Source organism: Hypanus sabinus, chromosome 22 (assembly GCF_030144855.1).
Source record: "Hypanus sabinus isolate sHypSab1 chromosome 22, sHypSab1.hap1, whole genome shotgun sequence".
NCBI classification, from domain to species: Eukaryota; Metazoa; Chordata; class Chondrichthyes; order Myliobatiformes; family Dasyatidae; genus Hypanus; species Hypanus sabinus.
Genome location: NC_082727.1, coordinates 16,356,187 through 16,379,415, shown reverse-complemented (window position 1 = coordinate 16,379,415; position 23,229 = coordinate 16,356,187). Strand labels below are relative to the sequence as shown.

General features: G+C 45.1%; 2 protein-coding genes across 9 annotated transcripts in view; one reads left to right on the top strand and one right to left on the bottom strand.

Annotated features, from left to right (window-relative positions):
* Nucleotides 1–6,594, bottom strand: part of hoga1 (4-hydroxy-2-oxoglutarate aldolase 1) — a 43,112-nt gene extending 36,518 nt beyond the window's left edge. For all 3 annotated transcript variants that reach the window (XM_059947146.1, XM_059947147.1, XM_059947148.1), the window contains exon 1: nt 6,396–6,594. In XM_059947146.1, coding sequence (XP_059803129.1) covers nt 6,396–6,594 — 199 coding nt within the window. The remainder of the gene's footprint in view (nt 1–6,395) is intronic.
* A 171-nt stretch (nt 6,595–6,765) lies between these two features.
* The window catches only part of LOC132379370 (zinc finger protein 420-like), a 75,228-nt gene continuing 58,764 nt past the window's right edge, over nt 6,766–23,229 (top strand). For 4 of the 6 annotated variants that reach the window (XM_059947142.1, XM_059947141.1, XM_059947136.1 and 1 more), the window contains exon 1: nt 6,766–6,871. The gene's annotated coding sequence lies outside the window, so the exon portion shown is untranslated. The remainder of the gene's footprint in view (nt 6,872–23,229) is intronic. The other 2 variants (XM_059947144.1, XM_059947138.1) reach the window with 1 other exon arrangement.

Genomic DNA, 23,229 nt, shown 5'->3' with positions numbered 1-23,229 from the left:
TCTTAGGAAACTAGCACAGCTAGAACGGTTTTCTGCATCAAGAAATGCTCTGATTCCACCAGACTGGTACTGACACGACACCTGCCCAACCCCAAAATGCCTCACTACCAAATATTGGACAATTACTGTTTTTCGGGCCATCCTGTTACAGTGAAGACATGGTTAAACTGGAATGCGTGAAGAAAAGGTTTACGTGGATGCCCCCGGGACTAGAGGGCCTGAGCTATTGGGAGAGGTTGACCAGGCTAGGATTTTATTCCTTGAGATGCATGACAATGAGAAGCGACCTTACAGAAATATTTAAAAGAATGAATGGGATAGATAAGGTGGTTCCTTAAGGTTGTCATTGTTGTGGGATGGTAATGGGGATGAGCTCCCACTACCTATTAAACGCTTCCAATGGTGTGCATCTCAAATAGCCTCTGACAACCAAGTCCAGCTCCTGGCCTTCACACGTGGCTTAGCTACTAGGTACAACAGAACTGTTTTTACTGACAAGAGAAGGGGCAAAGACAGGTTACTGGCACCTTAAAACCAGTTGCTTCGGGCAGATGGGGCTCATCAGCCGTGATTATCAGCTCATCTAGGAGGAGGAAAACTCTGATTTCAAACCTCCGCTGCCTTGCGGCTATGCCCACTCACGGGGAAGGCTTCGGGAGTAAACTCCGAGGGGAAAATCTGGACCTGGGTCCCGAAGGCCATCCTACGTTGACTTCGACATTGACTGGCAACTCCAGCAGCGCTGCCGGTGCCAAACTGTATCCGGTCTCTGCCATTCATTTGGATTTATCAGCTACGTGGGGAGGGGGAAGCCTGCCGCACGGGCAACAGCTGGCTGTCCATATCACACCGCTCCAGTTTGCATACTAGTTTGCACGCCATGTAGACAGCTGACATGCACCATCCCTGGTCAACCCCGACCAACATAGATGGTAACAGCTATTTCCCCAGAAAGGTGGGGGAAGGGTCCAAAACTTGGGGGAAGAGGTTTAGGGCGAAATAGGAAAGATCTGAAGGGAAGCCGAGGGTAGATATTGCACACAGAGGGACGTGGGTAAATGGAAAATCTATCAAGGGAAATGGTGGCGGCGGCTACAACAACAATATTGGTTAGACATTAGACAGGTACATGGACGGGAAAACTTTAGACGTGGACAAATGGGACTCAGATAACAACTTTACGACCAGGTTATGATTCAGTAGGAGCACTCAGACTACCAGACTGGGTAACAAGTACCCTGTCGCCACCAAAGTCTCGTCACTAGGACACTGAGCTGTTTACCTGAGCTGCACACAATATGCACTTTAACTTAGAGTCACAGGAAATTACGGCACAGAAACAGGCCCTTCAGCCCATCTAGTAGAAGCATTTAAGCTGCCTACTACCATCAATCTGCACCAGGACTATAGCCCTCCACACCCCTACCATCCATGTACCTATCCAAACCTCTCTTAAACATTGAAATCGAGCTTGCATGCATCACCTGTGCTGACGGCTCATTACACACTCTCATGACCCTTTCAGTGAAGAGGCTTCGACCTGTGTTCCCCTTAAGCTCTTCACCTTTCACCTTTAACCCATGACCTCCAGTTATAGTACCACCCAACCTCAGTGGAAAAAGCCTGCTTGCACTTACCCTATCTATGCCCCTCATCATTTTGTCATTCAAATCTCCTCTCAATCTTCTATGTTCCAAGGAATAAAGTTCTAACCTATTCAATCTTTCCTTATAACGCAGGTCCTCCGGACCCAGCGACACCCTTGTAAATTTTCTCTGCACTCTTTCAACCTTATTTCCTGTAGGTAGGTGATCAAAACTGCACACAATACTCCAATGTTTTATACAACTTCAACATAACATCCCATCTCCTGTACTCAATACTCTTGATTTATGAAGGCCAATGCGCCATAAGCTGTCTTAATGACCTGTGACACCATACTCAATGAATGACAGACCAGTATTCCCAGACACCTTTGTTCTGAGACCATCCCACTAGCCTCTGCATCCAGCAGATAATTCTTCATAGCTTCCACCATCTCCGACGGGATCCCACCACCAAGCACATCTTTCTCTCCCCCGCCTCCACTTTCCACAGGGATCACTCATACGCGACTCCCTTGTCCACTTGTCCCTCCTCACTGATCTCCCTTCTGGGGTACTTATCCTTGCAAGCGGAACAAGTGCCACACCTGCCCCTACCTCACTACCATTCAAGGCCTCAAGCACCCCTTCCAGGTGAGGCTCCACCCACCAGAAAAAGCGGAATTTCCATTCCGACACATCAGTCCATTGCCTCCTCTACTGCCACAATGAGGACACACTCGGGCCAGAGGAGCAACCTTATATTCATCTGGGTAGCCTCCAACCTGATGACATGCACATCGATATCTCTTCCCCCTTCTCTTTCACCAATTGCCCCCTTCCCCATTCCTGTTTCCTTCTCTCATAAGAACATAAGCAGGAGTCGGCCGTCTGACCCGTTGAGCCTGCCATGTCTGATCTGGCCATGGACTCATCTCCATCTACCTGCCTTTAATTCCCCTACTATACAAAAATCTATCCAACCTTGTCTTAAATATATTTACTATGGTAGCCTCCACTGATTCATCCGGCAGAGAATTCCACAGTTCACTACTCTCTGGGAAAAGCAGTTCCTCCTCATCTCCGTCCTAAATCTACTTTCCCGAACCTTAAGACTATGTCCCCTAGTTCTAGTCTCACCTACCAGTGGAAACAACTTTCTTGTCTCTATCTTCTCTATCCCTTTCATAAGTTTCTATGTTTCTATAAGATCCCCTCTCATTCTTCTGAATTCCAGTGAGTACAGTCCCAGGTGACAAACTCTCCTCACACAAAATGCTGGTGGAACACAGCAGGCCAGGCAGCATCTATAGGGAGAAGCGCTGTCGACGTTTCGGGCCGAGACCCTTCATCAGGACTAACTGAAAGGAAAGACAGTAAGAAATTTGGAAGTAGGAGGGGGAAGGGAAAATGCAAAACGATAAGAGAAGACTGGAAAGGTGATTGGCGAAAGGGATACAGAGCTGGAGAAGGGAAAGGATCGTGGTACTGCCTCCTGCATGCATGCTGAGCTCGTTGACTTCATTAACTTTGCCTCCAACTTTCACCCTGCCCTCAAATTTACCTGGTCCATTTCTGACACCTCCCTCCCCTTTCTTGATCTTTCTGTCTCCATCTCTGGAGAGGGCTTATCTACTGATATCTACTATAAACCTACAGACTCTCACAGCTACCTGGACTATTCCTCTTCCCACCCTGTCTGTTGCGAAAATGCTATCCCCTTCTCACAATTCCTCTGTCTCCGCCGCATCTGCTCTCAGGATGAGGCTTTTTATTCCAGGATGAAGGAGATGTCTTCCTTTTTTAAACAAAGGGGCTTCCCTTCATCCACCATCAACTCTGCTCTCAAATGCATCTCTCCCATTTCCTGCACATCTGCCCTCACCTCATCCGCCCACCACCTCACTCGGGATAGGGTTCCCCTTGTCCTCTCCTACCACCCCACCAGCCTCCGGGTCCAACGTATAATTCTCCATAACTTCCACCACCTCCAACGGGATCCCACTGCCAAACACATTTTTCCCTCCCCCCCCCCCTTCTGCTTTCCGCAGGGATTGCTCCCTACGCGACTCCCTTGTCCACTCGTCTCCCCGATCCCTTCCCACCGATCTCCCTCCTGGCACTTATCCTTGTAAACGGAACAACTACTACACCTGCCCTTACACTTCCTTCCTCACCACCATTCAGGGCCCCAGACAGTCCTTCCAGGTGAGGCGACACTGTGAGTCAGCTGGTGTGGTATACTGCGTCCGGTGCTCCCGGTGTGGCCTTTTATATACTGGTGAGACCCGATGCAGACTGGGAGACCGTTTCGCTGAACACCTACACTCTGTCCGCCAGAGAAAGCAGGATCTCCCAGTGGCCACGCATTTTAATTCTGCGTCCCATTCCCATTCTGATATGTCTATCCATGACCTCCTCTACTGTCAAGATGAAGCCACACTCAGGTTGGAGGAACAACACTTTATATACCAGCTGGGTAGCCTCCAACCTGATGGCATGAACATCGACTTCTCTAACTTCCATTAATGCCCCTCCACCCCTTCTTACCCCATCCCTGATATATTTAGCTTTTTCCCCCCTCCTTTTTTTTCTCTCTGCCTATCACTCTGCCTGTTCTCCATCTCCCTCTGGTGCTCTCCTCCCCCTTTCTTTCTCCCTAGGCCTCCTGTCCCACGATCCTTCTCCAGCTCTGTATCCCTTTCGCCAATCACCTTTCCAGCTCTTAGCTTCACCCCACCCCTCCGGTCTTCTCCTATCATTTCACATTTTCCCCTCCCCCTCCTACTATCAAATCACTTACTATCTTTCCCTTCAGTTAGTCCTGACGAAGGGTCTCGGCCCGAAACGTCGACAGTGCTTCTCCCTATAGATGCTGCCTGGCCTGCTGTGTTCCACCAGCATTTTGTGTGTTGCTTGAATTTCCAGCATCTGCAAATTTCCTCCTGTCAATCTCTCATCATAGTCTCACCCCCTCGTCTCTGGAATCAACCTGGTGAGCCTCCTCTGCACCGCCTCCAAAGCCAGTATATCCTTCTTCAAGTATGGAGACCAGAACTGCACACAGTACTCCAGGTGCGGCCTCACCAGTATCCTGTATAGTTGCAGCATAACCTCCCTGCTCTTAAATTCAGTCCCTCTAGCAATGTAGGCCAACATCGTATTTGCCTTCTTGGTAGCCGGCTGCACCTGCAAACCAATCTTTTGTGATTCTTGCAAAAGCACTCCCAAGTCCCTCTGCACAGCAGCATTATGCAATTTTTTTAACTACTTGAATAATAATCTGCTCTTCCATTTTCCTTCCGAAGTGTATGACCTCGCATTTACCAACATTGTACTCCATCTGCCAGACCCTTGTCCACTCACTTAACCTATCTATATCTCCCTGCAGACTCTCCGTATCTTCTGCACAATTTGCTTTTCCATTCAATTTAGTATCATCAGCAAATTTAGATACACTACACTCAGTCCCCTCTTCCAGATCGTTAATGTATATCGTGAACAGTTGCGGTCCCAGCACCGACCCCTGCGGCACATCGCTCACCACTGATTGTCAACCGGAGGAACACCCATGTATCTCACTCTGTTTTCTATTAGTTAACCAATCATTTAATCTATCCACACTAATACATCACCCCCAACTCTATGCATTCTTATCTTACGGATGTCTTTTATGTGGCACCTTATCGAACACTTTCCGGAAATCCGAGCAAATGTCCATCTGTTCCCTTCTGTCCACAGTGCTCTCACTTTATCCCCTTACCTGCCCATCATCTCCCTGTAGTGCTCCTCCTTTCCTTTCTTCCGGGGTTTTCTGTCCTCTCCCATGAGATTCCCCCATTTTCAGCCCTTCATTTCTTTTACCAATCCACATCCTAGCTCTTTACTTCATCCCCTCCCCTGACTCACTATCACCTACCACCTGTACTTCTTCCTCCCCTCTCCCCATCTTCTTCCCCTCTTCCCTTCCAGTCCTGAAGGATCTCGGCCGGAAACGTCAGTTGTTTAGTCTTTTCCACGGACTGGGCTGCCGAGTTCCTCCAGCATCCCATGTGTGTTGCTTTGGATTTCCAGCATCTGCAGACTGTCTTTGGTTTGAATATTGACAAGCCTAGATAGAGTGGATGTCTCCTATAGTGAGGGAGTCTGGGGCCAGAGAGCACAGCCTTAGAAGGAGATGAGGAGGAATTTCTTTACCCAGAGGGTGGAGAATCTGCAAATTCATTGCCACAGATGGCTGTAGAGACTAAGTTATTGAGTATATCTAAAGCAGAGGCTGACAGGTTCTTGATTAGTCAGGGAGTCATATGGGGAGAAGACCAGAGGATGGGATTGACAAGGAAAATAAATCATCCCTGATGGAAGGGCAGAGCCAACTCTTTGGGCCAAATGGTTGAATTTTGCTCCTCTGGATTATGGGTTTCTTCATTTAAGGAAGACAATCAGAGGCAGTTTTCCAGACTAATATCTGAAATGGGAGGGTTGTCTCATAGCGAAAGATTGGACACAGCATATGAGGCAAAAAAAATTGACTTGACGGATTTAAAAAGGACTTGAGTAGCAACTTTTTCACAGGAGCGTGGAGAGTATATGAAACAAGCTACGGGATGAAATGATTGAGACAGCGGCAACAGTGTCCTTTAAGAAGCAATTGGAGAGGAGGGATTTAGAGGGATATCGGGAGAACGCAGTGATTTAGGACTAGCCGTGTGGACAATGCGGCCCGCAAGATTTGGTTGGGCCGAAAGATCTGTGTCATATTGCTCCATGATTTCAAAAATAAGTACAAAATATTGTCCAAACACAAGTTACCTCTGAAGGGGATCTTGCTCCACTTGTGGACGTTGTTCTCCAGCTGCTGGTAGTCCACCTCTCCCCTCTGGTTGAAGGGGGTGGTGATAGGGGGGTAAATGCCGGCCAGGTCCAACCTACTGCCGGACCCCCCACTCAGGCTCCTGGCAAACACCCACCCCCCCAAACATTTCCAGAGAAAAGGTTTCCTCACAAACATGGCCCTAATTCCTCTCCCTCAGCCAGCCGCGTCTCTTCTGGCCCCTCTCCCTCGCCAATTACTTTCACGAGCTTAACTTTTGAAAATTGTTTTTGAAGTTTGGCGAACGATTGGGACGAACTTTTTGCGTGCAGATGCGCCCCCCGGTGGACTACAAGAGAAATGCCGCTCCCAGACTGGATGTCTACAGTGCGTGTTGGTTTATCACGGTCAAAACTTGTCTTGCCTGCTGCTCAAACAGGTCAAATCATTACCCAGTGCGCCGGGGCAGAATACGGTAAGACAATAACAATGCAGAATAAAGCGCAAAAGCGACCGAAAAGGTAAACAACAAACAATAATGAGGTGGCCAAGAGTTTTCATTGTGGAAAAGGTCTGTTCTGGAATCTGGTAAAGCAGACAGAGAGAGTCTGGTGGTATGTGCTTTCACGCTTTTGTATTTTCTGCCTGACTGAAGAGAGGATGTCTAGGGTGGGTGGGGACTTTATTGCGCTGGGTGTTTTCCTGAGGCAATGAGATTAATAGGCTGAATCCATGGAGGGGAGGTTGGCTCCTGTGACGTGCCGAGCTGTGTCCACGACTCTCCGCAGTTTCCTGCCACTGTGAGCAGGTCAGCTGCCATATCAAGCCAGGTACATTCAGACAGAATGCTTTCTGTGGTCCATCGATAAAAATTAGTCAGGGCCGACAGGGACGTGCAAATTTCTGTGGCCTTCTGGGGAAGAACAGGAGCTCACGTTGGACCAGGATGGGCTATTGAGATGTTCACCCCCTAGAAACTCAACCTTTTATTTTCTCCAAAAATCCTTTTTCAGGAATATTACAAAATAAAGTTATTTACATAGTTTAAAAAAACCATTCGTTAAAACTGAATCCTTATACAATAGTTATTTACAATAAATTATGCGTTGGCTCTCTGTTCCTATTCAAATTAAGGATGTTTACAATAAACCTATCATTGACTCTCAAACTTTAGGCAAGGATTAAAGACTTATTCACAATGAAGTAAAAATTATTAACGATGAACGTCCAGGCGTCGACTCTCATTCCTTTACCGAAGTTCCTTGACGGTCTATACATTTCCAGCCCCTCCGGGGGCACCATGTTGACGCATTTATCCACACCGCTCCCACTCCCGCGGGTGATGAACCTTAAACTGTGGTCCTTCCCCAACGGGCCTTGGCGGCGGCTGCACCCAGTCTGAGTGCATCCCTCAGCACGTCTCCTGAAGGCGAGAATCAGCCACGGAAACCCGACACCATTTCCCCACCCGAAGTCAGTCACCAGCTCCTTTGTTTTGTCAACACTGAGGGAAAAGTCGTTGCCATGACACTGTTAATCAGCTCTTTATCTCCTCCCTGTACACGACCCATCATTTTTATTTAGATATGGTCCACTATGGACCACAGTTTAAGGTTCATCACCCTTGGGAGTGGGAGGGGTCGGGTGGGGAGGAGAATACCCCTCATCAGCGGTGCGAGTCAACATGGTGTCCCAGGCGTGGCTGGAAACGTAGACCGTCAAGGAACTTCGGTAAAGGAATGACAGACAGACATACTTTATTGATCCCGAGGGAAATTGGGTTTTGTTACAGCCGCACCAACCAAGAATAGTGAAGAAATGAGAGTCAATGCCTGGATGTTTATCGTTAATAATTTTATTTTATTGTAAATAAGTCTTTAATCCTTGCCTAAAGTTTGAGAGTCAGTGAATGTTTTATTGTAAGCATCTTTAATCTGAATAGGAACAGAGAGCCAACGGATAATTTATTGTAAATAACTTTATTTATTGTATAAGGACTCAGATTTAACTAATAGTTTTTTCCATGTAAGTAACTTTATTTTGTAATATTTCTGAATAAAGTATTTTTGGAAGGAAAAAACACTTATAGATGGAGTTAGCACAGAAACTGGCCACAGTTATGAGGGTACAGGGGGCTGAGGAGCAACTTATTGTGGCGCCAGGGTTTAGTATAATCATGCACAGATGTTTCTACCTGCCCTTACTGATTTTGGGCAGGAAGTCAAGGATCCAGTTGACTCCCAGGGTCCAGAGTTTGGTGATGAGTTTGTGTGGAATAACAGTATTGAAGGCAGAGCTGTAGTCCGTAAACAATAAACTGTGCGGCTAAGCACAGCTCAAATGCTTTCCATAAGTTTGCTGATGATACAACCATTGTTGGCAGAATTTCAGATGGTGACGAGAGGGTGTACAGGAGTGAGATATACCAGCAGCGGCAGCAACCTCAGTAATCCCAAAGAGCTGACTGTGCACTTTAGAAAGGGTACGGTGAGGGAACACTCACCAGTCCTCAGAGAGGGATCAGAAGTGGAGAGAGTGAACAATTTCAGGTTCTTGTGTGTCAATATCTTTGCGGATCTAACCTGGTCCCAACATATTGATGCAGCTATAAAGAAGGCAAACCGGCTATATTTCAGTAGGAGTTTGAAGAGATTTGGTATGTCACTTAAAACACTTGCAAATTTCTACAGCTGTACTATGGAAAGCATCACCATCTGGTATGGGGGGGGAGGGGGGCTACTGCGCAGGATGGAAGTAAGTTGCAGAGAGTTGTGAAGTTGGTCAGCTCCATCATGGGTACCAGCCTCCGTAGTATCCAGGACATCTTCAAAGAGCCATGTCTCAGAAAGGCTGTGTCCATCATTAAGGACCCCCATCACCAAGGACATGCCCTCTTCTCATTGCTACCGTCAGGAAGGAGGTACAGAAGCCTGAAGGTACCCACTCAATGATTCAGGAACAGCTTCTTCCCCTCAGCCATCAGGTTTCTGAATGGACACTGAACCCATGAAAGCTACCTCAATACTTATTAATTTCTGCTTTTGCACTACTGTACTTATTTAATTTAACTATTTTATATATATATACTTATTGTAATTCAATTTTTTATATTATCATGTACTCATTGTACTGCTGCCACAAAGTTAACAGATTTCACGACATGTGTCGTTGATATTAAACCCGATTCCAATGTAGGTAGCTTCGCTGCCCAAAGTGCTTCAGGGTTGAGTGTAGGGGCAGGGAGAAGGCATCTACTGCAGGCCTGTTTCGGCAGTAGGCAAACTGCAGTGCACTGAGGCTCTCTGGAGGGCTGAACTTGGTGCCCTGACAGTATCTCGGAAACCTGAAGGCACACACTCAGCGATTCAGGAACAGCTTCTTCCCCTCTGCCATCCGATTCCTAAATGGACATTGAACCTGTAAACACTACCTCACTTTTTAATATATTATTTCTGTTTTTGCATGATCTTTGATCTATTAACTATATGTACACTGTAATTGTTTTACTTATTATTATATATTTTTCTTCCATATTATGTATCGCATTGAGCTGCTGCTGTTAAGTTAACAAGTTTCACGACACAGGTCGCTGATAATAAACCTGATTCTGATTCAGATTCTGGTGATAGAGGTCAGAGCCCATCGGTGGTGGTTATTAAGGCAGGCACATTATCTTGTTGGTTCTGGCTATCGGGAAGATAGTCGTCTTCTTAAAGCAAGAGGAAACCACAGCCTGAAGGAAGGGAGATTATAGCATGAAAGCTGTCACGGCTACAGCTGAACTGAAATGAAAGTGGGGAGAGCAGACTCTCACAATACTCTGAGACAGTGACATGCTAGAGACATCATACTGTGCTTCTGAAGGTGAGAAGGTGCTGAGGATTGAACTAGTGAGTTGCACTGCTAGTGAACTAGCTCAGACATAACAGATTGTGCAGCTATTTTTTTCTATGATAACCATGCCCTCTTCTCATTGTCACCATCACGGAGGAGGTTCAGGAGCCTGAAGACCCAGATTAACTGTTTCAGGAACAGCTCTGCCATTGGATTTCGGAACAATCCATGAACACTACCTCAATGTTCCTCTTTTGCAGTATTTATTTACTTTTGTAACATAGCAATTTTTATGTCTCTTGCATTATACTGCGGCAACACAACAAGATTTTTCAAATAAACTGGGTTTGGTTACTTTATTTGGTGGAACAGCTCATCCAGGGATCAATCCTGGCTCTGAGCTAATTCTCCCGTTCCCCAGGAAAAATTAAATCAATCTTACCTTAATTAACAAGCCACTAATCGACAGAGTTAAAAATGAAGCTTATGTTCGTAAAAGTGGCACAGAGCTCAGCAATCTTCTTGTGGTTAACCTCAAGGCCCGTTGCTATGCTTGTACCGTACATGCGCCATGGTAGCATGGTGGTTACCATGACACTATTACAGCCCAGGGTGTCAGAGTTCAGAGTTCAATCCCAGCATCCTCTGTAAGGGGTCGCTGTATGTCCTCCCCCTGGAATGCATGGGTTTTCTCCAGGTGCTCCAGTTTCCTCCCGTCGTCCAAAGACATAGCGGGTGAGTTAATTGGTCATTGTAAGTTGCCCTGTTGTTAGGTTAGGATTAAATCGGGGTTGTCGGAGGTTCCTGGGGCAGCGTGCCTCAAAGGGCAGGAAAGGCCTATTCTGCACTGTATCACTAAATAAATAAAGAAAACAACACACTTCATAATTTACATCAGTGACGGTAAACCTGATTCTAATTTTGATTCTGAAACTCATTCAGTGGCACTCTTTATTGGCATTCCTGACACACCTAATCGACAGTGGAGACCTGATCAGTAATAACATCTCCTCCTCACTGAGAAACAACACAGACACACCTCACAGATGCGTGCTTAGCCTACTGCTCTACGCTCTCATCACTGTGGGGCTAGGCACAGCTCAGAAGCTAGCTATGAATGCACTGAAGGCATCACTGCTGGAAAAATCCCAGGTGGAGGCAGGGAGACGTACAGGAGTGAGATAGCTCTGCTGGTTGAGTGGTGTCACAACAACAGCCTCACACGCAGTGTCAGCAAGACAAAGGAATCAATTGTGGATCTCAGGAAGGGGAAGGCAAGGGAACACACACCAGTCCTCATGGAGAGGTCAGCGGTTGAACAGCTTTAAGTTCCTGGGTGCCAATGCCTTTGAGGATCTACCAGAGCCCAACATATTGACACTATCGTGAAGAAGGCATGCCAGCATCTGTACTTGATTAGGAATTCAAGGAGCTTTGGTATGTTACCAAAGACTCTGGCGAATTTCTACAGAAGTATGGTGGAGAGCATTTTGGCTGGCTGCATCTCATTCTGGCACAGAGGCACAGGATCAGCATAAGCTGCAGAGGGTTGTAGGGCAAGTCAGATCCATCACAGACACAACCTGCCCCACCACTGAGGGTATCTTCAAGAGGCAATGCCTCAAGAAGGCAGCATCCACCACAGAAGGGTGGTGAACTTGTGGAACTTGTTGCCACATGGGTTGTTGAGTGTATTTAAGGCAGAGATTGATAGGTTCTTGATTGGACAAAGGTTACGGGGAGACGGCCGGGAACTGGGGTTGAGCAGGAGATAAAAAAAGGATCAGCCATGATTGAATGGTGGATCAGACTCGATGGGCCAAATGGCCTAATTCTGCTCCTATGTCTTATGGCCTAAGACCTCACTATCCAGGCTGTGCCCTCTTCTCATTACTGAAGACCCACTCTCGCCATTTTAGGAACAGCTTCTTTCCCTCCGCCATCAGATTTCGGAATGGTCCGTGAGCCAATGAGCACTACTTCATTGTTCCAAGTGCACTATTTATCTGTTTTTGCAACTTTTGGTAATGTTTATGTATTGCACAGGACTGCTGCCACAAAACAACAATTTCCACGACATATGTCACTGATGATAAACCTGATTCTGAAAGCCCATTCTGCCATTTAGTTGGATCCTGTTTGCTTTGTACCTCAGCTCCAGACTCCCCTCACTAAAAAAATCTCCACCCATTGCTGTCCCAACCAGCAACCAGAACATCATGGGGTTGGGAGTGAGCTCCTGATTTTTATTAATGAGGCATTGACACCCCAACTTTGACAATGCACTCCCCCAATTCCCAATGCACTCTCCATTCCCAATTCCCCTAAGAGTAAAGAAGTCTCTGTCAATCTTTATCAAACCATCGTTGTATCTGAAACGGATCACTCATTACTAAATATGCTGTGACCTTACCTCACAAGAGTCTTACAGCATAGAAACAGGCCCTTCAGCCCATCTTGTCCATCCCCGAACATCTGTGAGCCACCTGCACTAATCCCATTGTATGTCTCAGCAATTTCATTCTTTTTCACATACTTACTGACCCCTCCAGCAGGGAGTACTACATGCAAAATGCTTCATCATGGTCATTGTCTGAAACATCGACTGTCTTTCCCTTTCCATAGATGCTCCTGACCCGTTGAGTTCCTTCAACATCTTGCATGTGTTACTCTGGATTTCCAGCATCTGCAGAATGATTTGTCAGTGAGTTCCAGATTCTAACCCACCCATAAAATCCTTTTCAAATCCTCTCTAAACCTCCCGCTTACTTTTTGTTCTCTGCCTTTTAATGCAATCAGGAAAGATGTGGAAGCCATAGAACGGGTGCAGAGAAGATTTGTAATGATGTTGCCTGTAGCATGCCTTATGAAAACAGGTTGAGTGAACTCAGCCTTTTCTCCTTGGAGAGACCGAGAATGAGAGGTGACCTGATGGAAGTGTATAAGATGATGAGAGGTATTGATCCTGTGGATAGTCAGAGGCATATTCCCAGGGCTGAAATGGCTGCCACAAGAGGGCACAGGTTTAAGGTGCTGGGGAGTAGGTATGGAAGAGATGTCAGGAGTAAGTTTTTTATGCAGAGTGGTGAGTGTGTGGAATGGGCTGCTGGCAACAGTGGTGGAGGCGGATACAATAGGGTCTTTTAAGAGACTTTTGGATAGGTACATGGAGCTTAGAAAAATAGAGGGGCTATAGGTAACCCTAGTCATTTCTAAGGTAGGGACATGTTCAGCACAACTTTGTGGGCCGAAGGGCCTATATGTGCTGGAAGTTTTCTATGTTTCTAATCTAGATTAGACAGGAAAGGTTGTGTGAGCTGGGGCTTTTCTCTTTGGAGTGAAGGAGGATGAGAGGTGACTTGACAGAGCTGTACAAGATGATAAGAGGCATAGATAGAGTGGACAGAGACTTTCTCCCAGGGTGGAAATGTCTAAACCATGAGGGCATAATTCTAAGGTGACTGTAGGAAAGCCTGGGGAGATATCAGAAGTAGCTGTTTTATGTTGAGAGAGGTGGGTCGTGGAATGCACACTTGGGGGTGGTAGTACAGGCAGATATCGTAATAAGTTATTCATGTCTGTGTGGGGTGCTGGAGAGCACTGGGCCCTGAGGTTCTTGGGCGCCTGAATGGGTTATTTGCTGTTTGCTCATTATTTAGAGCTCCTCGTGCTTACCTCCAGCTCTTTGTAATGCGGTTGCCTGGTGCTTTCCGGTCAAGCTTGTTAAGTTTATTTTGATCAGCTCAGAGATTCCGGGCTACTTGTATTCTGTAAGTGGATGCCTGATTAGTGCTAATTGCAGGGATCTAGTTCTGAGAAAGCTACTTTGCTCAGCCGGGATGCTGATGTTCTCTTGGAATTGTTATAAATAAACTCTCATCACCACCTCTATGTCAGAATCTGTCTTTCCTCTCCACTTGGGTGCTGATGTTGCCAGCACACACCTTGACAGAAGGATCTGGCCAAGTAATGGACCCAGCGGAGGTTGAACAGCGGCACTTTGACATCGGTGGCTGGAGGCAAGGGTGCCTTCTATTCTATGTCCTGAGTGTACGTTCTGAGTGTCTCGAGTCTACACTTCTGAGTCTCTCTGGTCTCTATTCTGAGCTTTTCAAGTCATAAGTACCCAGGTGCCCAACATTGGAATTCCGTGACTCAGTTTCTGCATAGCCATTGAGAACTTCAAGCAAGCTTATCAATAAAATTCATTTGCTTCAGCAAGTCAACATTCAAGTCAATGGTGTAAATCTTGGAAGAGTAAAGCTCTGTGAGCAAGATCTTTCCAAGATCCTTCCCTAGATTTTGAGTTTAGTGTTTTCTACATTTCAGATTTTCTAGGTCCCAAGGCTTTTCCCAGGTCTAAGAGTCTCAGCCTAAGTGTTCAAGGTCATCAAGGTTTCCAAGGACTTTTTCCAATGTGTTTTCTGTGTTGCCAAGGTCTTTCTATGTCTCCTCATCTCAAGGAGTCCCAACCCTCCTTCTCAAGGTCCCACTCGAGATTCTCCTTGAAGTTCCCTGGTCTCACTTGAGATTCCCGGGTCTCTCTGCCTCTTGGGGTGCCCAAGTTTCTCAGCCTCTTGAGGTTCCCAAGTCTCTTTCCCTCTCCCAGGTCGCTCTCTCAAGTTCCCCTGCTCCTAAGTCATGCCTGAATCTCAAGTTTTCAGGTGTTCCTGGACTGTCAGGGTCCAGCCATAAGGAGGGGTGTCCTGTAATGATTTCTTCGGGCCTGTTGGGAGCACCAAAGTGCATAAGGCCCCAAGGTTTTTGAACATCTGAATTGGTTAATGGTTGTTTACCAACAGTCCTTGTATTTTTCTTGAGTGACTCGCTCTTTGTACTGCGATCTACTGGTGACTTTGGTTTAAGCTTGTTAAGTTTATTCAGGGATTCCGTGTTACTTGTATTATTTAAGTGGATGCCTGATTAGCACAAATCGCAGGGTCCTGGTTTGGAGAATGTTACCTCTCGCGGTATCATTTGGCCAATCCATCAATGTCCTTTTCGAATGATAATGAATAAATTTTCATCACTGTCTCTACACTAGAGTCTGTCTTTCCTTTGCACTTGCGTTCTGATATTGCCAGTGCACATCATGACAGATACATTTAGTGACATTGAAAAAAAGAACTCTTAGATAGGCACATAGATGATCGAAAAACAGGAGGGAAGGGTAAGATTGATCTTGGAATAGATTTAACAGTCAGAACAACATCATTATCTGCATGCCTCTAACAAATCATTCTCAGCAGCAGGGAAAGTAACCCAGCTGATTCAGTCTGCATGGATTTTCTCCAGAACACCATTTAAAAATAGGTACACAGGTATATGCATTGTGAGTGTGAGCAAGACCAGCCAAGGAAGAAACAACCATGGTACAATGTATTGAGCAGCAATATGTGTTTAATCATCAAAAGAGACAAGAGTTTACTGTCTGGAATCAGGACTTACAGACTTGGGATAGGGTTAGAGCTTTAGCAAAGAGAGGAACAAAAATGTCTTCACTGGGAAGATTGTTCATCGACAGAATTCTCTATACTGGGATCAGATGTTGAATGTATTCAGGGCCAAAATGGGTTTGCTTTGGAATGCAGGGAAGCAAGTGCGAGGTAAAGAGGTATATTGCCAGATGGCACGTTGCCTCCCGAGTGCCAGGGTCCGGGACATCTTGGATTGGGTTCTCAGTGTACATAAGTGGGAGGGTGAACACCCAGAGGTCGTGGTCCACGTAGGTACCAGTGACATGGGTAGGAAGAGTGAGGAGTTTCTGCAAAGGGAGTTCAGGGAGTTAAGTGGAAAGTTAAAGGACAGAACCTCCAGGGTTGTGATCGCAGGATTGCTACCCATGCCACATGCCAGTGAGGCCAGAAATAGGAAGATCATGCAGTTTAAAATGTGGCTGAGGATTTGGTGTGGGGGGAGTGGTGTCAGATTTTTGGATCATTGGGCTCTTCCAGGGAAGGTGGGACCTATACAGAAGGAGGGGACTAATATCCTCATGGCAGAGTTTGCTAGTGCACTATACGGGAATGTTTAAACTAGAGATGCAGGGGGATAGGAACCAAAGTGCCAGAATGGTTAGTGGAGGGGTAGTGGAGACAGATGTTGTTAAGACCTCAGACAATGTCAGGAATCAAAAGTTTTAGAATGATGAGATTAATGGTTAAGCTGCAAGAGTATGATAGGAAGGCAGATGAGCTCTGGGCATGGAATACATGGAATTATGATATTGTAGCCATTAGTGAGATTTGGTTGCAGGAGGGGCAGGACTGGCAGCTCAGTATCCAGCGGTCCCAGTTAGATGTGATAGAGTGGGAGGAACTAGAAGGGAAGTTGTGGTGTTACTAGTCAGGGAAGATGTCCGGACAGACTGGAGAACTCATCTAGTGAGTCTTTGTGGGTGGAACTGAGGATTAAGAAAGGTATGACCGTGTTAATAGGGCTTTGGTTTTGTGTGTGGTAGGTTGTATCTAACCAATCTTGCAGAGTTTTTGAAGAAGTTCTCAGGAAAGTTGATGAAGGCAAGGCAGTGGCTGGTGTCCACATGGACCTCAGCAAGGCAATTGACAAGGTCCCACAAGGGAGTTTGGTCAGGGAGGTTCAAGATGAGGTAGTAAATTGGATTAGGCATTGGTTTTATGGGAGAAGCCAGAGAGTGGTAGAACACGTTGCCTCTCTGACTGGAGACCTGTGATTCGTGGAGTGATGCAGGGATCGGTGCTGGGTCTGTTGTTGTTTTTCACCTATATCGATGATCTGGATAATACTGTAGTTAACTGGATCACCAGATTTGCAGATGACACCTGGACTGGTGGTGAAGTGAACAGTGAGGAAGAGTATCAGCTGTAAAAATGGGCTGAAAAATACAGACAAATAGAAGCTGTTGCACTTTGACAGGACCAACCGGAGGTAGGTCTTACACTGAGCAGTGAGTTACAACAAAGAGATCTGTGAATACAGGTCCATAATTCAGTGGAAGTGGCATCACAGGTTGATAGGGTCGTAAAGTAGGCTTTTGGCATATTGGCCTTCATAGATCAAAATATTGATTAAAGGAGGTGGCATGTTATGTTGTAGTTATATAAGACCTTGGTGAGGCCTAATTTGGAGTATTGTTTTGATCTCCTACCTACAGGAAAGATGTAAATAAGGTTGAAAGAGTACAGAGAAAATTTACGAAGATATTGCTGGGATTGGATGACCTGAGTTATAAGGAAAATTTGAATATTCTTTAGAACATAGAAGATTGAGAGGAGATTTGATAGAGGTGTATAAAACAATGAGGGGTATAGAGAGGGTACGTGTGAGCAGGGTTCTTCCATTGAGGTGGGGAGGGACTTCAACTAGAGGTCATGGGTTAAAGATGAAAGGTGAAATGTTTAAGGGGAACCTGAGGGGAAACATCTTCACTCAGAGGGTCCTGAGAGTGTGGAACGATCTGCCAGTGCAAGTGAAGTATTCAAGCTTCATGTCCATGTTTCAGAGAAGTCTGGATTGGTACATTGGTGGTAGGGGTATGAGGGCTGTAGTCTGGGTGCAGGTTGATGGGACTAGACAACTTAATCAGTTTGGCGTTAACTAGACGGGCTGCAGGGCCTTTTTCTGTGCTTTAGTTTTCTATTACCCTATTTACTGTGGTGTACTTTTCTATGACTCTAAGACTCAGTCAAGATCCCAACAAATGGCAGGGCAGGTTTAAGGGTAGAATGGCTTACTCCTTATATGCTCTCCAATGAAGCTTAACTCAAATTTATGCAACCTCTTCTCACAATTTCATCTATTCGGTGATGGTAGCATTTAGGTGATTTGTAATGCAATATTGTGTTCTAACGTTAGCTCTCAGGAGCCTTGCTTGTGATGTTGCAGCCATTTGTTCCCCACTGTTATACAACTATGACACATAGTTTCTGTATGACACAGAAACAGGCCCTTCAGCCCATGAAGGCAGGGCCAGCCTGATGGAAAAATCATCAATTTCTCCAATTTCTGGTAATTTCTCCCTCCTCCCTCCTTCTTACTTTTTCCATTCCCCATTCTGGTTCCTCTCTCACCCCTTCTCCTCCTCACTCCCTCTGCTGTCCTTCCCCCTTTCATTTCTTCCATGGTGCACTGAGCTCTCCTATCAGATTCTCTCTTCTTCAGCCTTTTACCTCTTCCACCTATCACCTTCCAGCTTCTCACTTCATCCCCACTTTCCCTCTCACCTGATCTTACCCATCACCTTCCAGCATATACTCCCCTCCTTCTCCCAGCCTTCATATTCTGCCTTTTGTCCCTGTCCTTCCCAGTCCTGTGAAGGAAATCGTCCTGAAACATCAATGGTTCATTCCCCTCCATAAATGTTGCATGACCTGCTGTTCCTCCAGCATTTTGTGTGTGTGTTAGTCAACTCCTTATGCACTCCTCAAGGAATCTTGTACCAAATTTATACACTCTCTCTTCACAATTTAATCCATTTCAGATTAGTACCACAAACTATGTGGAGTTTGCACATTATGTGTGAGAACGAGCAAACTCCACACAGTCAGTGCCAGAGGTCAGGATCGAGTCTGACCTCTGCTGTGTCACTCTGCAAACTTCTTAATTATCCTTAATTAATTATCCTTAACAGGGTAGTAGACACCAACAGAATCAACAAACTCATTCATAAGGCCAGTGATGTTGTGGGGGTGGAACTGGACTCTCTGACGGTGGTGTCTGAAAAGAGGATGCTGTCCAAGTTGCATGCCATCTTGGACAATGTCTCCCATCCACTCCATAATGTACTGGCTAGGCACAGGAGTACATTCAGTCAGAGACTCATTCCACCGAGATGTAACACTGAACGTCATAGGAAGTCATTCCTGCCTGTGGCCATCAAACTTTACAACTCCTCCCTTGGAGTGTCAGACACCCTGAGCCAATAGGCTGGTCCTGGACTTATTTCCACTTGGCATAATTTACTTATTATTTAATTATTTATGGTTTATATTGCTATATTTCTTCACTACTCTTGGTTGGTGTGACTGTAACGAAACCCAGTTTCCCTCAGGATCAATAAAGTTTGTCAGTCGATCAGTCAGTCAGTCATCATTTTTTCTGGGATCTGTTAATCTTACAGCCCAATGTCACAAACTTAGACAAGCAGTCATTAAACTGCTCATCTAAGTTTGTGCCTTTGGGAGAAGGCATTAAAGAAGGGAGTTATTTACAGAGCTTCAGGCAGTAGGAAAGACGTGGGATGCAAATTACAATAAGAGGTAGAAAATGCAGCCAAAAAAGGTAATGTTACAATAGTCAAGGGGATTTCGATGTGCAGGTAGATTGGGAATATCAGGATGACGCTGAATCCCAAGATGGGGAATTTGTAGAATACCTACAAGGTGGCTTTTTAGAGCAGCTGGCGGTTGAGCCCACTAGGGATTGGCTATTCTGGATTGAGTGTTGTATATTGAAACAGAATTGCTTAGAGAGCTTAAGGTAAAGGAGTCCTTAGGAGAAAACTGATCATAATGTGATAGAATTCACCTTGCAATTTGAAAAGGTGAAGCTAAAGTCAAATTTGTCAGTATTGCGGTTCAGTAAAGGGAATTACAAACACATGAGAGAGGAGCTGGCCAAAATTGACTGGAAGGGGATACCAGCAGGGATGACTGGAGTTTCTGGGAGTAATTCAGAAGGTGCAGGATAAATACATCCAAAGAAGTATTCTAAAGGCAGTACGACACAACTGTGGCTGACATGGGAAGACAAAGCCAACATTATGAGAGGCATAGATAGGGTGGATAGTCAGTACCTGTTTCCCAGGGCAGCAATAGCAAACACCAGAGGGCATATGTACAAAGTTAAGGGAGGGAAGTTTAGGGGGAGACGTCAGGGGTAAGTTTTTTACCCAGAGGGTTGTGAGTGCCTGGAATGACTTGCCAGGGATGGTGGTGGAGGCTAAAACATTAGGGGTATTTAAGAGCCTCTTGGACAGGCACATGGATGAAAGAAAAATGGAGGGTTATGGGGTAGTGTGGGTTTAGTACTTTTTTTAAGGAATATATGGGTCGGCACAACATGGAGGGCTGAACGGCCTGTACTGTGCTGTAGTGTTCTATGGTTCTAACATAAATGCCAAAGAGAGGGCATATAATAGAGCAAATATTAGTGGGAAGTTTGAAGATTGGGAAGCTTTTAAAAACTACCAGAAGGGCACTATAAAAGCTTTAAACAGGGAAAAGATGGAATACGAAGGCAAGCTAACCAATAATATTAAAGAATGTAGCAAAAGTTTCTTCAGATATATAAAGAGAGGTGAGAGTACATATCAAACATTATAGCGGAGAGGTAGTACAGGGTGAGGCACTAGCAGTATGCCAAAGGTTTAAGAGTGTCAGCGGGCAGAGGTGAGTGAAGTAGTTATTACTAGGGAGAAGGTGCTTGGGAAACCGAAAGGTCTAAAGGTAGATAAATCACCTGGATCATGTGGTCTACACCCCAGGGTTCTGAAAAAGGTAGCTGAAGAGATTATTGAGGCATTGGTAATGATCTTCAACGAATCAATAGATTCTTGCATGATTGCGGAGGACTGGAAAATTGCAAATGTCACTCCACTTTTCAAAAAGGGAGAGAGGCAGAAAAAAGGAAATTATGTGCCAGTTAGCCTGACCTCAGTGCGTGCCAAAATGTTGGAGTCAATGCAATGTTCCCTCTAATTTCCCTCTAACCAGTGTGTGCAAAAATGTTGTGCTGTGCAATTTTCTGCCCAGTGACAACAACATGTGTGCTCTGGATTTTATACATAGAGGTGTTCATTTTAACATCTGGCAAAACACTGTCAACAAGAACGTTGATCTCCTCTGGGCTTGATTGTTTTCACTCTCATTCATCTGCACTCTTACAAAGCATACATAGCAGGCCAGTAGCGGGTAATGAAGGATTTTCTCGCCAGAGCTTTTGCACACCGTCCATATGTGATTTGCTTGCTAAATAACGCTTCAAAAAGTCAAGTTTCCAAACATCGCTCCACTTGTTCCCACTTACAAGTTCTCCAGCAACTTTTGCATCACAACAATACACACAGGTAAAACCAGTTTCTGTAGTGTACATAAATATTCCTTGTAGCTGCACGATCCTGAGCTTTCCACGTTCCATGAGCTTTCGGTGTAGCAGTTTCTACTGTTTCATTAAGTCATTCCACTTCAAATGAACTGACAGTTCCTTTGCGCTTCACGCCCTTTGCTTCTTTGGAATTCGACATAGTAATTCAATAATTTCTTCAATAAAAACAGAATAAATAAACCAGTTCTAAAATCTGCAGGCAAATCATTGCAAACTCCACATTGTCAACACCATCTGCATCAGAAACCGGAAAAGAAAACATGATTGAGTACAATCATGAAATATATTGAACATGCCAACGAGGTAGGACGTGACAACCTCTTGTGCGCTGTTTAAGTTCCTTTGTGCACTAGTAGCAAAAGGTGTGTGCGCACGCACGCACATGTGCACATCTTAGAGGGAACATTGAGTCGATGGCTAAGGATGTAGTGTCACGGTACTTGCAGGCACATGGTAAAATAGGTCGTAGGCAGCATGGTTTCCTCAGGGGAAAACTTGCCTGACAAACCTGCTGGAATTCTTTGAAGAAATAACAAGCAGGATAGATAAAGGAGAATTGGTGGATGTGGTGTTGCATTCGTTACATTATTGGCCAGAAGGGCCATTTTGTTGAAATGGAAAGATGCTTCTGCTTCTGCTTTGATACAATGGTTCTCTCAGGTGATGCCGTGTCTCAGTTTGGAGAAAATCAGAAGTCGAACTTTTGATCCTCAATTTGATTTTGAGAAAAGGTGGGGTTCGTTCACCCGCTATTATAATCTGATTTGAGTTAATTAATATGGTTTCCTTCCAATTTTTCTTTAAGTGGATTTGAGTTGGTGGATTGATGTTTTTTATGGAAGCTTGCATAGTTCCGGGGTTGTGCTCCCAAAGGGTTTTTTTTTGTTTTTTTTTCAGTTAGTAAGGGTTCTTTTTTTTTCCTTTTTTTTCTTTCAAAAAAATTATTCTTAACACTTTATTTTCTCTTCTTATTATTGATATATTGCTTAGCTTTGTTAATCAGTTATTTGCTAATTTAACTCCTTATTGCACATAATGATACATTGACTTAATGTATCTTTCTTTGTTAATCCAATAATAATCAATAAAAAAAGATTTTAAAATGAAAAATGAATTTTCTGAAGACCTTTGATGAGGTGCCACACATGAGGCTGCTTAACAAGATAAGAGCCCATGGTATTACAGGAAGGATACTAGCATGGATAGAGCACTGGCTGATTGGCAGGAGGCAAAGAGTGGGAATAAAGGGAGCCTTTACTGGTTGGCTGTTGGTGACCAGCAATGTACTGTAGGGGTTGGTGCTGCGACTGCTTCTCTTTATGTTGTATGTCAATGATTTGGATGACGGAATTGATGCCTTTGTGGCCAAGTTTGTGGATGTTGCAAAGGTAGGTGGAGGGGTAGGTAGTGCTGAGGAAACAGAGAGGCTGCAGAAGGATTTTAACAGATTAGGAGAATGGGCAAAGAGGTGGCAGATGGAATACTAGGTTGAGAAGTGTATGGTCATGCACTTTGGTAGAAGAAATAAAAGCATGAATTATCTTCTGATTGGAGAGAAAATTCAAAAATCTGAGGTGCAAAGGGACTTGGGAGTCCTTGTGCAGGATTCCCTGAAGGTTAATTTGCAGGTTGAGTCCGTGGTGAGGAAGGCAAATGCAATGTTAGCATTAATTTTGAGAGGACTGGAGTATAAAAGCAAGGATGCAAGGCTGAGGCTTTATAAAGCCAAGGTGAGGCCTCACTTGGAGTGCATTAACAGTTCTCAGCCTCTTGTCTAAGAAAGACAACATTTTAACATTTTAGAGGGTTCAAAGGAGGTTCACAAAAATATTTCTGGGATTGAAAGGCTTAGCAAATGAAGGGTGTCTCTGGTCCTGTATTCACTGAAATTCAGAAGAATGAGGAGGGAGCTTATTG